Here is a 14,823-nt window from a genome sequence, read left to right on the forward strand (position 1 = left end):
ATTTCTACATGAGGCTCATTATAAGGGAAGTAAATGCATTCCGATCAAGAGCTAGAGACCAAGGCAGAGTCTGACCTGTATTATTGCAACATTTTCAGAAAGCACAGTAGGTAGACTGAGGAAAAGATGGTAAAGAGTCTACCATTACTCTTTAGTGCTTGAAAGGATAATATCATATAAATAATTCATGCTTACTGCACACTTAATGCAACTTATTGAACAAGCTGTTCCGTAGATGCCCAAGGCCAGAGAACAAAGTAATATCTCATTAATGTTTCCAGAGTTGAATTTGTTAATAATATAGTATTTTAATGCATCAGTGAGAATAGGATAAACATCCTAAAAGGATATACAGTGAAAAATTCACAAAAAATATGTCTGTATGAAGATAGGAATGTTTAGTATCTGTATGAAAAAATGACCTAAAGCCCTTATAATTATAATAAATACAACATTAAGATACCATTTTACCTATCAACAAGATAATGCTTAAACACAGAGTTGAAGATTTGAAAATCAGGTATTTCTGTAGGTGAAAATGTAAATTTCTACAACTTTTCTGGTGAGCGTTAAAATACCTACATTCTTTGACCCAGAAATGTAAAATTTGGGAGTTTATCCTGAAGAAATAACTAGAGATGGGCACAAAAATACTATGTTCCAAATATTCCCTGCAGTCTTATTTACATTATCAAAAAATTAACTTAAATCTGCAACAGTAAGGAACTGACTAAATAATTTATAATGATCCTTATTAATGAATACTGCATCCATTAAATGTCATAGTTATTCATTTACTTATTCACTTTTTCAATGGTTATTGAGCACCTACTATGTGCAAAGCAATAGACTGGGCAGCTGGGGTTACAAAAGCAAACACATATTACTCCTGGTCATCACAACATTTATATTTTAGAATTTTAAAAGAATACTCAGAATGTTGTTAAAAGAGAGAAGCTATAAAATGTTAGGTATAATATGATCACAGTATTACAAAAGAGAACACTCATAAACGTATAGAACAAAGTTGGAAGGAATACGCTTTGTTCATAGTGATTATTTTGGGTCTTGAGGATTTTTTTCTTTGTGTTTCTACATTTTCCAAATATTTTACAATGAACATACATTATTTTATAAAGTAACTTACATTACTATGATGGTATAAGTTAACTCCTATGTTTGATAGTAAATTAACCTTAGGTGACATGGGTGTAGTTTTCTATGTGTGTGTAGCAGGGGTGTTCTTTTTCGTTTGGTTTTTAAAACCCTTGTATTGCCTTTGACATCAATCGTTTAGTAAAATAAGCTCTTCCAAGCTTTCTCTAAAGATCAGTTATTTGCCAGGTAGATTTAAATTTTGGAATGAGTCCAATTTGGAGGTCTGTATTAGTAAGTTTGGGCTGCCATAACAAAATACCATGGACTGGGTGGGTTAAACACCAGAAATTTATTTCTCACAGTTCTGAAGCCTGGAAGTCCAAGATCAGAGTGTCAGCATGGTTGGGTTCTGGTGAGAACCATCACCTGGGCTTATCAAAAGCCTCCTTCTCCCTGTGATCTCACATGGTGGAGAGAGATAGAAAGAAATAGAGAGATAGAGAGCACAAGCACTCTGGTGTCTTATAAGAGCACTAATTCCATCTTGAGGGCCCCACCCTCATGACTAAATCTATACCCAATTATTTTTCAAAGACCCCATTTCCAAATACCATCACATTGGGGGTTAGGCCTTTGACATATGCATTATGGGGGTACACAATTCAGTTCATAGCAAGGTCTAAGCATAGCAAAGGGGCACAGACAGCGGAAGGTCAGAGGTGAGGCTAGATGGAAAAGACTACAGCTCTTAAGTCTGAAAAGAGGAAGGTTGAGAGATTATAAAAATCTGTGAAACCATGGCAGACAGATTTCTACTCAAGCTGAAAGGAAGCAGTACCAAAAGGAAAGTAAAGAGCTACCCCATCCAGTTGGTAATACATGTATGGACACAGTTCCCCCAAAGGTGGAATGGCTGAAAAATGATAATATCTTAGGAAGCTATGTAGGACAATTCCTAAAGGGGCTTTTCAGGAAAGGTAAGGATTTGGGAGGACCATCCTTGACCTTTTCTGGTTGAAGTTGTGGAGGAAAAATAATGGCGCTGTCCCCCAAAACTGTCCTTTGAGGACATTGTCAGTAAAGGAATCTTGAACCAAAAAAATATAAAAAAATTAAATGCTGTAAGTAAAATAACAGTTCCAGCCCAAATCATTATTATAATCCAGAGGAAGTATGTAAACTGTATATGAAGTCATTCCTTTTGAGAACATTGTGTTTTCAAGATCGGTAGCAAACAGGCTGAGGAAGACGGATTCAGCTGAGAAAGACAAAGGATGGTTGAGCCAGTACCCGATGCCCCAACTAAAAGGATCCTGACCCCAAGGAAACTGGGGACCCAGATGCCCATCCAAGAAGGGCCTTGGGCAATAGGTGGGTTTAGCTTTTGCCCCCTCACCGCCTACCCACAATGGCCTCTGCATTTGACAGTCTAGAAGGGATACAGGTGCACAGGGTCTGAGCCATTTATAGCTGAATTTGCTCAGACCGACTCTCATCCCTCATTTTTCCCAAATGAGAAATATTAAAAGAGGGCCTTCTTCAGCATGGCAAAGAGAGGCTGAAGGAAAATATTACTGGGGTTGGTTAGGAGGGTGGTGAGTGGGGAGGCTCTAGACAATATATACTTCTCTGAGTTGATTAGGTTTTCATTTTATCAGTAAGTGAGACAATTAGATTATCTCAAAATCATTTGAGTTTCGTCATTGAAAGCTTTTTGCCTTTTCCTAATTCATGGCTTTATATTCATCTAGTACGTCACCAATTAAATTTGGACATTTATGAGAAAATTAAATATAAAAAGTCTGTGTCCTGAATTTATAGATTCTGGTAAATGTTTTTGCTTTTACACATGACCTGAGGTACAACTCTCAGAAGAGATCAATTACAGCCTCCAGTCACTTCTTATTGTTTATTAATTAACCATTAGTGTGAAATTGGACTAAACTAGGTGGCCAGTGGGCCAGAGTATCCTATTTGGCAATATCATGCAGATTTAAAGAAGAAGCATGTATTCTAATTTCAGGAATTCTATATATACATACCAACTCCACCACCCCTCCATACATACAGATGTGTCCACACAATTGCTACCATTAAGCCAGTAAGAATGAAGAATAACTGTAGTTTTGGTCATGGAAAAAGGTCCATAGTATACTGTTAAGTGAAAAAAGGAAGTCTCTAAATAGTAGAAGTACCCCATTTTTGTAAAGTATATGTGTAAATATACATGCGTAAATTTAAAATGTGGAATATTCAACAGTTGTTATCTTTGTTTTATTAATTTTTGTTGTGTTTGACTTTTTATAATGACATGTATCTCTTTTCTTACCAGAAAAATAAACAAAAATAAGGAATAAAATACAAAGGTTTCAGTTGATGAGGAAAGTCCCTGTGTTCTGGGGACTTTGCACAGAGTGATAAGCTTTTTCTCCTTTGTTTTTTTAAACTTTCGATTGATGCCATGCTATTCCCTCCAGCATTTAGCTCCCTCTGGGTCCCAACCTTTTTCCAGGTAATGATAAGATTATGAGAAGTTCAGCAGCAGGTCAGGAATGGCAGACATCATCTCAAACCCAAGGCCGATATCAAGAGGCATCTCATTCATTTACCAAATGAACAAAGGATGTGACTTTATCCACATCCGACAGAGCTGATCAGAGACTTCTAGTTCTCGCCTTTGGAAGACCAGGTTGCTCTGGGCAGCTCCACAGCTCCCTTTGTCCCCGCTGCTCATTTGGCTGTGGTTCCTTATGCACCCCCCCACCCCGCTCCTGGTTTTCCGGGTGACTGTGACTGGCGTGGACATAGGGATTAGCAGCATGTAAGGTTTCCTCTTGCCCATCCTGTGAGTCTACTGATTTAGAATCATGGCAGCCATAGATTCACAGGGTTTTTCTGGGGGAGGAACCGGGCCCTTTTCTGTGCCACCCAGAGCCAGCCTTCAGGAAGGAAGCCCCCTCATTGACTTGGAGTTAGAAGTAGTCAAGTCAATTGCCAACTGTTTTCTGTGCCTGGGTTTCTTTGGAGATACCATTCGACAAATTCAAGCAGCTTCTTCTCTCGCGTCTTCACTTTTTGGTTAAGGATGAGGGACTAAGGAATGTGCCCTGCTTTAATGTGCAAGGAAGGGGACTCTCCAACTTTCATAGGCTTTGCCTATAACGTTTTTGAAACAAAATTCATTTCAAATCATTATTTTTGAAAACATTTGCCTGGGGTTCTTAGGAAAAGAGAGTTGGGTAGGATGGGTATGGAGAAATCATAGTAAAGCTGTATTGCAAGAGCTTGTTCACTAAAAGTTAGCTGTGGGGCTCCGGATGTGAAAGTTCCAGGCAGGAGCAGCCTTGTTCCTCAGAGGGTGGAGTTATGAAAAAATTGACGGAGGAGGCTGAGCTTACGGCAAGGCTGTTTCTGATCAGGTCTGTTTTCTGTGGGTGTGTTTGAAAGTGCTTTTGCCTGACAAGTACAGTTTGCTTTCACGGGCGGTTGAATCTGAATGCTTAGGTGTTTCTCTGCTTTTAAAAAGAGGTAAGAAGTAAACTTCATTAAGAAGTCTCATTTTAGTGAGGTATAGATTTACACTTTGAAAGCATATTAAAATCGTGATCCGGAATACTGGCATATTCAATATGTTTTCTTTTATACATTGATTATAGTAAGATTCTATCCATCTATTCGGAAGTGTAGGGTATAGTATAAATTGAGTGTAGTATCTATTTCAACCCATTATCAAGATTCCATTTTGTGTTGGGCTTGTTCAGCACTGGGTGTAGGTAGTAACGACGAATCTTCTGTCTCCTGAGATTCCTTAAGGCTTGGTGTGCTTGTATCAATACCAGGGGATGGCTATTTCCTTGCCAGATCTATTCACTCCTGGCTAGGAGTTTACAAAGTCACATTTAGAGAATGTATACACTAGGTAATAATTATTTGTTGAACATCCTGGGCATGCTTTCACCTTTGCACCTGCTATTTCCTTGGCCTGAGATAACTGGAGGTCCCACTTCTTCACTTCGGGTCTTTATTCAAATGTCACCTTCTCAGTGAGCCTCATCCCAGGGCACCCTCCTCTTCCATTCATCATAATCTAATTACTGGTTCTTTATATCTCCTTGCACTAAAATAAAAGTGCCACGGGGACTGGGATCTTTGTCTGTTTGGTTCAGTGCTGTATCCCCAGGACTTAGTGCAATGCCTGGCACAAACAGGGTTTTATTAGTTGAATGACAATGATTAATTGAATTGATAAAATTGTACATATGTCACTTTTATTTGAGCATAATTTGTTTCTTTGTGAATACTCTAAACTCCAATTTGAACTGTATCAAGGGACATAGATATTAAGATTGATACAACTAATTTCATGTTTTATTCCTCCAAGCAGGCAGGAGTCTATCTGGGCCTGGTTACTATGATATCTGACTTTTGCTACACTCTAATTATATCTTAGTGGGTTTTGGTAGAAATCAGGCACTTTGGAACATCTAAGATTTTTTGAGGTTGAGCCTACTATTTTTAAGGCTGATTGGTAGTCACCAAAGGTACCTTCTTGTTGTGAGGTCCCTTTTTTCTTGTCCAACATTTTCAGCCAGGCTGAAATTTCTGGTCATCTTTTTGGATTGTGGCATAATCTCTGGAAGGTCTCTTTAAAATGAAAGTACGTTACCTTGGTGGGTAACGCATTAACCCAAGGGTACTCATTGGCATGGACTCTCTATTGGAATTGCTAGTGGAGGAGCAGATAGATCCCTGATAGTATGGGCACCAGAATGGTACATTTTGATGGAGGTGGGTGCTGGGGAGAAGATAGTGTTGGAGCCTGAGAGCTGGGGCATTGGCTGGAGATGGTAGGCACAGTAAATGGAGCCAGAAGAAGTCATGACTCTTAGGGAACTGGATGTGTGGGAAGAAGGGGGAATCAGAAGACAAACAAGAAAGCATGAAGAGGGGCATGTGGCACTAAAAGTAACCCTCCACGATTTGTACTGGGATCTTCTACAGCCTGATCTGTAAGATGATACGTGCTTTTTTCTCTTTAAATGGAGAAGGATGAATAAATCATAATTTTAGAAGATTCCCAAATTCTGAAAATTGGTCCAACATGTTTGGGTTCACAATCCTATTTAGCTCCTTTCTTTTTCTAATTAATGATTGGCTTGGGCTGTGAAATGAACTGGCACACAAGTCTTCTTATTTCCCCCCATGTCTTCTTTCCTGCAAGTTGAGTGTTGAATGCAGAGCCGTGCCTAGGAGTTACTGAACCTAGACAAGAAAGCAGATAGGTGAGCTTTGGGGTCATTTTGATGCTATAATTTTCTGAAGCCTTGCTGTATTTAGAAGGCATATTTAACATTCTCTTTCTCCCTCCATCTCCATGCCTGTTCATTCTGTGGATGCTGAAGTCATTATGGCATTGTGGAGTGGATGGTGAAGGGCAGAAGAGACAGGGCTCTTTGTACTGGATCATGGGTTCTGGGAACAATCCTGGTCCTATCACAGGCTCTATTGACCCATAAAATGTGTTATTAATCTTCTTACTGTCTGCCTTACAAGAGATATGGGAGGAGAAATGAGGTAATGTCTACTTAGACCTTCGAGCTTCTCGGAAGAACAACAGTCTACAGTAATATGATTTCCTAATGCATTTGTTTGTGTTGTAATGGAGTGTAATTCCATTTAGCCAAATTTCTTTAGATACCTCTAAAATATCTAACGGTCTTGCACAGGGGAAGCAGTCTGGCTTTGAGAGTAAGAACTGAGCCTCGACGAATCCTCAAAAAGTACAAGTGAGCTAGCTATAAATTTATGAGCTCGAGGGAAGGAAGCTGGGAGAGGAAGGAATGGGAGCTACAGATGGTGATGGAAGGGCAGTGGTTGTAAGTATCTTCAGAGAGTTTATAACGTTTTAAAATCCTGTTGTTTGAGTGCAAGATGGCGCCATGGGAATCCCTACCACGGGCTGTCTGAGGGAGCGCCGAGCTACTGCGTCTGCAGTAGGGTTCCAGGTAACTGGGCGTGTCTGGGCGGGAAATGCAGATGTGCCGCCAGCAACCCCGAGCCCTCAGCCTTTTCAGCGTCTTTCGAAGCTCCGAGACTGAGGAGTGTGAGGTCTCCGCAGCCCCAGGGGGAGGGGCGGCGCGAACCCAACTCGCCACGCTCCGGGCGCCACCTGTAACTTGGCTCTCTCCGCAGCCCCGCGTTGCTCCACGAGAAAGCAGAGGCCGAGCCCGGGCGGGTGCGATGGCCGCTGTGGTGGCCAAGCGGGAGGGGCCGCCGTTCATTAGCGAGGCCGCCGTGCGGGGCAACGGCGCCATCCTGGGTTACTGCCGGACCTCGGTGTCGGCGCTGTCAGGGGCCACGGCCGGCATCCTCGGCCTCACCGGCCTCTACGGCTTCATCTTCTACCTGCTCGCCTCCATCCTGCTCTCCCTGCTCTTAATTCTCAAGGCGGGAAGGAGGTGGAACAAATATTTTAAGTCGCGAAGACCTCTCTTTACAGGAGTCTCATCGGAGGCCTCTTCACCTATGTCCCGTTCTGGACGTTCCTCTAGGGCATGGGGCACGTCTACTGAAACGTGGGCAGGGATGATTTTAAAAAAAACACAAAAAACAGATTGGGAGGAGTGTTGCCAGAAATTAACACCAGGTAGACTTACCTAAGTTTTTCAATTGTTGGAGTCGCTGCTTGTCCTGTAACGTTATAAATAATTTATATTTTAAGACGAAGAACCTGTACTGTTCTTCAGATTAAATGAAGAGTGAGACCCTTAAAAAAAAAAAAAAAGGGCTTCTCTGGTGGTGCCGTGGTTGAGAGTCCGCCTGCGGATGCAGGGGACACGGGTTCGTGCCCCGGTCCGGGAAGATCCAACATGCCGCGGAGCGGCTGGGCCGGTGAGCCATGGCCGCTGAGCCTGCGCGTCCGGAGCCTGTGCTCCGCAACGGGAGAGGCCACAGCACTGGGAGGCCCAAGTACCGCAAAAAAAAAAAAAAAAAAAAATCCTGTTGTTTTACTACAGATCAAGATGTCAATATATTTTAAAATATATACATTTATTTTAATTTAACAATATTGCATACTGGACGACTCATCTGCAATATTGATCCTGCCGTCATTCTCTACATTGATAGGCTCTTGACCGAGCCTCCTCCGAGATTTACTTTATTATGTTCTTTGGGCCACAGCTTGGTTGTTGAATAACTAGTTTCTGAGTCTGATATGGCAGTTCCCTATACATACCAACACATTGTAAGAGGCCTAGTAAGTTACTAAATAATCCTTTACCTTTGTTCTGTAGAAAAAGGAATAACAAGTCTTTTTTATTGAAGTGGTCACAAACAGTGGATTTTTAATGTAGGTTTTTTGAGCAGTACTATAATTGAGTTGGCTTTCTAGTCAGTCCTAAAAAAAGAAATTAAAACAAAGGATGAAAAGTGGGGGAAGTATACATATGTATCATCTCTGACATACTATAAAGGTGTCAATTTAGGCTGTACATCATTATTGGACAGTTTTGTTGTGAAATTTTCTGGAAGTGATTAGATCTTTAGCAATTCCAACTCAGTATTTTATAAGGAGGTCAGCCTTCTGTAAAGGAATTTTAAGGAAGCATTGAGATAGCCAGGAAAGAAAATAGTATGTATTCTCTTACAGAGAGGTGACAATATACACCCTTTAATAGCAACTGATTTGTATTTTTAGAGAAATAATACTAATCAGAGTCCTCTCTCTGGAGGGAAGAAAAGTGTTACAACAACTTTTATTTGCTAACTGATAGAATGTAATGCAGAGAGAGCATATCCTGTCACCCAAAATGTGGCAGGAAAAAATAAATTCCTACCAAATTGTGTTGCACGCCAGGGACATATGAAAACAGTCACTGTCTCTCAAAGTGAGAGGAACATCTTATATAAGGAAGTGATATGGAATACTATGGAACTGCTCTTTAGACCAAAATAATCTTTTACTAAAAAATTATGACTCAGAGATACAGTTCATATTAAGTTAGATTGTGGATGGTCTTAATAAAACCACATTTTTGTTGGAGGAGGTCATTGAGAGGACATGACTGCCAGTTGACCCGAGAGCTAGACCCTGGCAACTGGAGGCTCCTCACCCCCTCCCCTGACCTTGGAAGGTACAATCTGCCCACTGATGACACAGTGGGAACCATTTTCAAGGACACAGCCTCGAGAGAGCAATGCGTTGTTGAGACCACACGTCACTGAAGCCAGTTAAGGCCTCTATATAAACTTTTGATTCTGGTGGGCAGGTGTGGAGATATACTTGTCTTGTGGCCGCCCAAGACAAGCCTTGTAAGTAAGTTCCCTTGCATATTGACCCTGCCACCTACCAATCTGGAGTGGCCTGCCTCTTTCTTCAATCTCCCCTTGCCTTCTGTATATGGGGGCCAGTTTCAGATTCCACCCAAGGAAGCTCCCAAGGTTTCGAACCAACAATTTTCTGTTCCTGACAATTAACTAAAATTTGAATGAGCATTTCTGAATGTTAAACATGTTGTACAGTTTTATGTCCTTATATAAAACTTCATGATACATTTATGAATTTCTGCAATTGTCTGAATATAGCTAAGGCATACTTTAAAAAAGATTGAAAAATATCCACTTTATATTAATCTGTTGTTAAATTGTGATGTTTTATTTGGATTTGTTTCAGAATCGAAGCAAACGCTTGGAGAAGGTCCATGTGGTTATTGGACATAAATCGTGTGACCTGGATTCTCTCATTTCTGCCTTCACATATGCTTACTTTCTAGACAAGGTGAGGGAAAAGAAGATTATGCTTTTTATTTGAATTATGATATAACTTTTAAAAACAAACATTTTCAGGAAAAACAAGGAAACTTAAATTTTCATGTTCTGGTTTATTGTTGCAGAGAATAATGTATTATAATCCATTAATCAATATTTGTTGGTCACTTATTACATGTTAGGCATTGTTCTAGTCACTTTTACTGACTCTGCATAAAACATTATTTCAATAAGATCAATTTTTTTCAAATAAAAATTTAAAAATTGTATAATAGTTGATTACTTTTATGGAAATTCAGAGAATTGACAAAAGTAAGGATCAGAATGTCTTGTTTTCCTTTACTATCCTTGTTGGATAATCTTGCCTTTGGGAGTAGAAAAATATGTGCAGAATAACCTGTGTGAACATTACATGAAGTACAGAGCATACTGGCTGGAATTTTCAGTAATAGAGGTATTACATCTATATTCTGTGTTTGCCTTTTAGCCTGACTTTGCACAGCAAGGTCATTCTCAGTTGCAGTCATCTCCCTTGGGCCAGAGGTGGAAAAGACCTTTCTTGAAATAAACTGTTTTAAAATTTCCATTCCATAAATTCATCAGCCCATGTTAATGGCTCACCTTAAAGCCTAAAAAATTACATTATGAGTGTCTCAGTGCTATTCCCAATTTCACACAGTTTTTAATTTTCTGGAGTTAAATTTGTTTTATTCCAATTTTGTTTGGATCCTTAACTCTGAGAGTATGCATAGCTGATCTAGAACGATTTAAATTCACATGAAACCCAGTCTTCCAGAATGAGCTATAGGTGGCAAGAATGGCTTTGGGTCAGCAGCTGACAAAAATGCCAGATAAAATCTTCTGATATCTACATACGGCTTTCTATCAAATTTATCTTAAAATGTGCCAGACTATACAAGGGAGATTAATTGGTATGAGGAGAGAAATGTGCCTGTGTTAAGACATGCATATCGAATACTAATCTTATTAACTGAATTTTTTCTTATTTATTTTTTTTATTGAAGTATAGTTAATTTACAATATTGTGTTAGTTTTGAGTGTACAGCAAAGCGATTCAGTTACTTTGCTGTACACTTGATTTTCAGATTCTTTTCCATTATAGGATATTTCAAGATACTGAGTATAATTCCCTGTGCTATGCAGTAGGTCCTTGTTGTTTACCTATTTTATATATAGTAATGTGTATCTGTTAATCCCAAACTCCTAATTTATCTCCCCCCACTGCCCGTCTTAACTGGGTTTTTTGTTTTTTAAACCTCTTTATTGGAGTATAATTGCTCCACAATGGTGCGTTAGCCTCTGCTCTACAACAAAGTGAATGTCACACAGATACATACGTCCCCATATCTCCCCCCTCCTGTCTCCCTCCCTCCGCCCCATCCCACCTCTCCAGGCAGTCACAAAGCACCGAGCTGATCTCCCCACGCCACGCGGCTGCCTCCCACCAGCTATCCACTTCACGCCCACCAGCTATCCACTTCACGCCCAGCTATCCACTTCACACTCCACTTCATGCCCGGTACTGTATACACGTCCATGCCACCCTCCCCCCTCGTCCCAGCCCACCCACCTCCCCGTATCCCCAAGTCCACCCTCTAGTAGGTTTGTGATTTTATTCCCGTCTTGCCCCTAGGTTCTTCATGACCATTATTATTATTATTTTTTTTTAGATTCCATGTATATGTGTTAGCATACGGTATTTGTTTTTCTCTTTCTGACTTACTTCACTCTGTATGACAGACTCTAGGTCCATCCACCTCACTACAAATAACTCAATTTCGTTTCTTTTTATGGCTGAGTAATATTCCATTGTATATATGTACCATATCTTCTTTATCCATTCATCTGTTGATGGGCACTTAGGTTGCTTCCATGTCCTGGCTATTGTAAATAGAGCTGCAGTGAATATTTTGGTACATGACTCTTTTTGAATTATGGTTTTCTCAGGGTATATGCCCAGTAGTAGGATTGCTGGGTCGTATGGTAGTTTTATTTTTAGTTTTTTAAGGAATCTCCATACTGTTCTCCATAGTGGCTGTATCAATTTACATTCCCACCAACGGTGCAAGAGGGTTCCCTTTTCTTCACACCCTCTCCAGCATTTATTGTTTGTAGATTTTTTCATGATGGCCATTCTGACTGGTGTGAGATATCTCATTGTAGTTTTGATTTGTATTTCTCTAATGATTAATGATTTAACTGGGTTTTTTGACTTCTAGAAAAAAGGCGTTACTTGTCTTGAGAACATAGAGTTGACTGAACCAGACTGGTTTTTAGACTGACCATGGGATGGACTCTTAAGGAAATTATATAATAAATGACACCACCACCAACAGCTACAGTGTCCTAAATGAATATAATAACATCCAACAAAAGGAGTGAGAAAACTAGTTGTAATAGTAAAATAGATAAAGAGATGTGTGGCCTCTTTTCTCCCTCTTCTAAGGCTCGTTACTAAGCATGGGGACCAATATGGAATTAGTGATGGGTCACATACTGGGAATTTGTTAAATATCTGTGTCTTCCTCTTAATTTACTGGACCCTGCCCCCTCAGGGTCTGCATCTCCATTTTAATTTTTCCTGAGAACCTGGCTACTCCCTCTCAGAGTATTAACACATAGAAGGACAGAGTTTGCAGCTTCACATGTTTGACTGTTTAAATACTTTTCACTCTGGTAGGTAAGCCCCATTCTATGGATGGTGAAAACTGAGGTTCAGAAAGAAAAATAGCTTTCTCAAAGTCACACAGCAGAGGCTGGGGCTAGAACCTAGTTTTTCTGACTCCAACTCCAGAATAGGTCCTGCCAGGATAGCCTCAGGCCACATGGCTCCTGACTTAGGTTTCAGTATCAGGAGTTAGATATAACTCTATCAATTAATAAGAAAAACAACTTGCTATGCATAAATTGCTAATAATTATTACACGATTGTGATTCTGTATTAGCCTGACAGGTGGAATAAAACCCACCTTGTTGGAATGGCTTTGTGCTTTGTATGCCATAGCAGTAGGTGATTCATTTATTCCACTCAACAAACATGTGTTACCTACTTTGTGCCAGACCATTTTATGCACTGAGAAACATAACTGAACAAAAAAGACAAAAATCCCTGCTAGGAAGGGGAGATGGATGATAAAGATGTGAAAACTGTGCAATAAACACTAGGCTTGTGACAGAGCTGGTGATGACGAGAGAACAAAGGCCATTTACTTTATGCAAAAATTCAGTGTTCCCAAACCCCACATTCTCTCAGCGATATTTAGGGTTTATTGCCATAGACTCATAGTCATCTTTAAAAGCACCTTCATTTTAAAAATTCCTATGTAGAAATAAGTTTATTATTGTGAATCTGAAATTCTCTAACGTCTACCCATCTCCTGTTTCCCCCATCACTACAGTTTTTTTTAAGAGGTTTGTTAACATAAGATTTTAAAAAATAATACAAGAAATTAATAGAAATCACAATCTGCTAGTCTGTGGGCCAGATTTTGGCTCATATGAGTTTTTACTAACCTACACAGTATTTTTTTTTTTTTTTTGGCCTTGCCGTGCAGCATGTGGGATCTTAGTTCCCCGACCAGGGATCGAACCCATGCCCCCTGCATTGGAAGTGTAGAGTCTTAACCACTGGACCACCAGGGAATTCCCCTCCTACACAGTATTTTTAATTAAAAAGTTAATTGTAACAATTGAACATCACAGATAATACCCCCAAATCAAGATTTCTAGCTTTTCTTGAGTGATTGAAAGATTTACCTATCCTGGACCTGAATTTTTTGCGTGGAAACAATGGGCTGGAGCCAAGTGGCAGGCTTCCAGTATAGATGGATCATATAGGCCTTCTGTGTCACCACAGTCTTGACCTATCCTGCTGTAATCATTCTAATTTTCTGCTGATTCCATAAAGACATGTGAATTTGTTTCCTATGAAGAAGAGAATGTGTATGTATATTTTTCAGTCGTGGAAGGGGTGCAAAGAGACATAAAATATTTCAAGAAAGGCACGAGAAGTTTCATGTGGAGTAACAAGAGGTTAAAAAAAATTAGGGGCCACTTACCCAAGGAAAATGCTCTGCTAATTGGGTTCAGGAAACGCTGGTTATGAATGTCAAGTGGTTTAGCGAGGCTTGGTTCCCCTTCCAGTTATCCTCAGGTTTGAGAAAATGTAGTTGTATTCTTTCCTCCTGCTGCTGTCAGTGATTCAGTCAACTTTTTTTCCTGGTAGGTCAGCCCACCTGAGGTTCTCTGTTTGCCCGTGCTGAACATATCAAGAACTGAATTCAGCTACTTCACCGAGACAAGGTTTATTTTAGAAGAGCTAAATATCTCTGAATCATTCCACATATTCCGAGATGAAATTAATCTGCATCAGCTAAATAATGAAGGGAAGTTATCTCTAACACTTGTTGGCAGCAACATGCTGGCGAGGTAAGGCTTCACAGGAGGCTCTGGAGGGAGGTTTGATCTTTTAACAAAGGTTCTTTTGTGCAAAGTGTTACCTTGTTCAGGATTTTTGTAGTTTAGGGAGATGTATTAAAGGCCAAGGACTTTCACAGGAAAGGGAATGTGTTTTTTCTCTTACGTCAAAATTCAGGCTATGCCAGTTCTCTGTTTTTATTTTGGCATTTCAAATATGACATCTTTGAGTGGAAAGTTCTTGTAAAATAGACCAAAATTATAATTTTAAATCATTTCAAACACTTTCTTATAGCAACGTGACAGTCCTATGTATTGTTGCTGAAAATGTATAATGAAGATTGAAATTAAACACTAAGTAAAACTGAAAGATTCTTATCTCAGTAGTGAAATGGAAAATTATGTACATGGGCTATGAAAGCTCTTTGATCACTGGCGCATTTATTCATAGCATTATACTATAAAAGCAGGATGGATTTTTGGTAGTTCATGTAATTTGAACTCCTTATTTTATGGACA

The 14,823-nt window shown here is 39.8% G+C and overlaps 1 protein-coding gene and 1 pseudogene across 5 annotated transcripts in view; both read left to right on the forward strand.

Moving 5' to 3' along the window:
• PRUNE2 (prune homolog 2 with BCH domain) overlaps nt 1-14,823 on the forward strand; it is a 272,472-nt gene that overhangs the window by 40,342 nt on the left and 217,307 nt on the right. For all 5 annotated transcript variants that reach the window (XM_027105655.1, XM_027105657.1, XM_027105658.1 and 2 more), the window contains exons 2-3: nt 9,773-9,877; nt 14,114-14,316. In XM_027105655.1, the coding sequence (XP_026961456.1) occupies nt 9,773-9,877; nt 14,114-14,316 (308 nt within the window). The remainder of the gene's footprint in view (nt 1-9,772; nt 9,878-14,113; nt 14,317-14,823) is intronic.
• On the forward strand, nt 7,210-7,670 carry LOC113620029 (ER membrane protein complex subunit 6-like; annotated as a pseudogene).

Source organism: Aethalodelphis obliquidens, unplaced genomic scaffold, assembly GCF_003676395.1.
Source record: "Aethalodelphis obliquidens isolate GAN/ISIS:26980383/991018 unplaced genomic scaffold, ASM367639v1 scaffold7, whole genome shotgun sequence".
Taxonomy (NCBI): domain Eukaryota; kingdom Metazoa; phylum Chordata; class Mammalia; order Artiodactyla; family Delphinidae; genus Aethalodelphis; species Aethalodelphis obliquidens.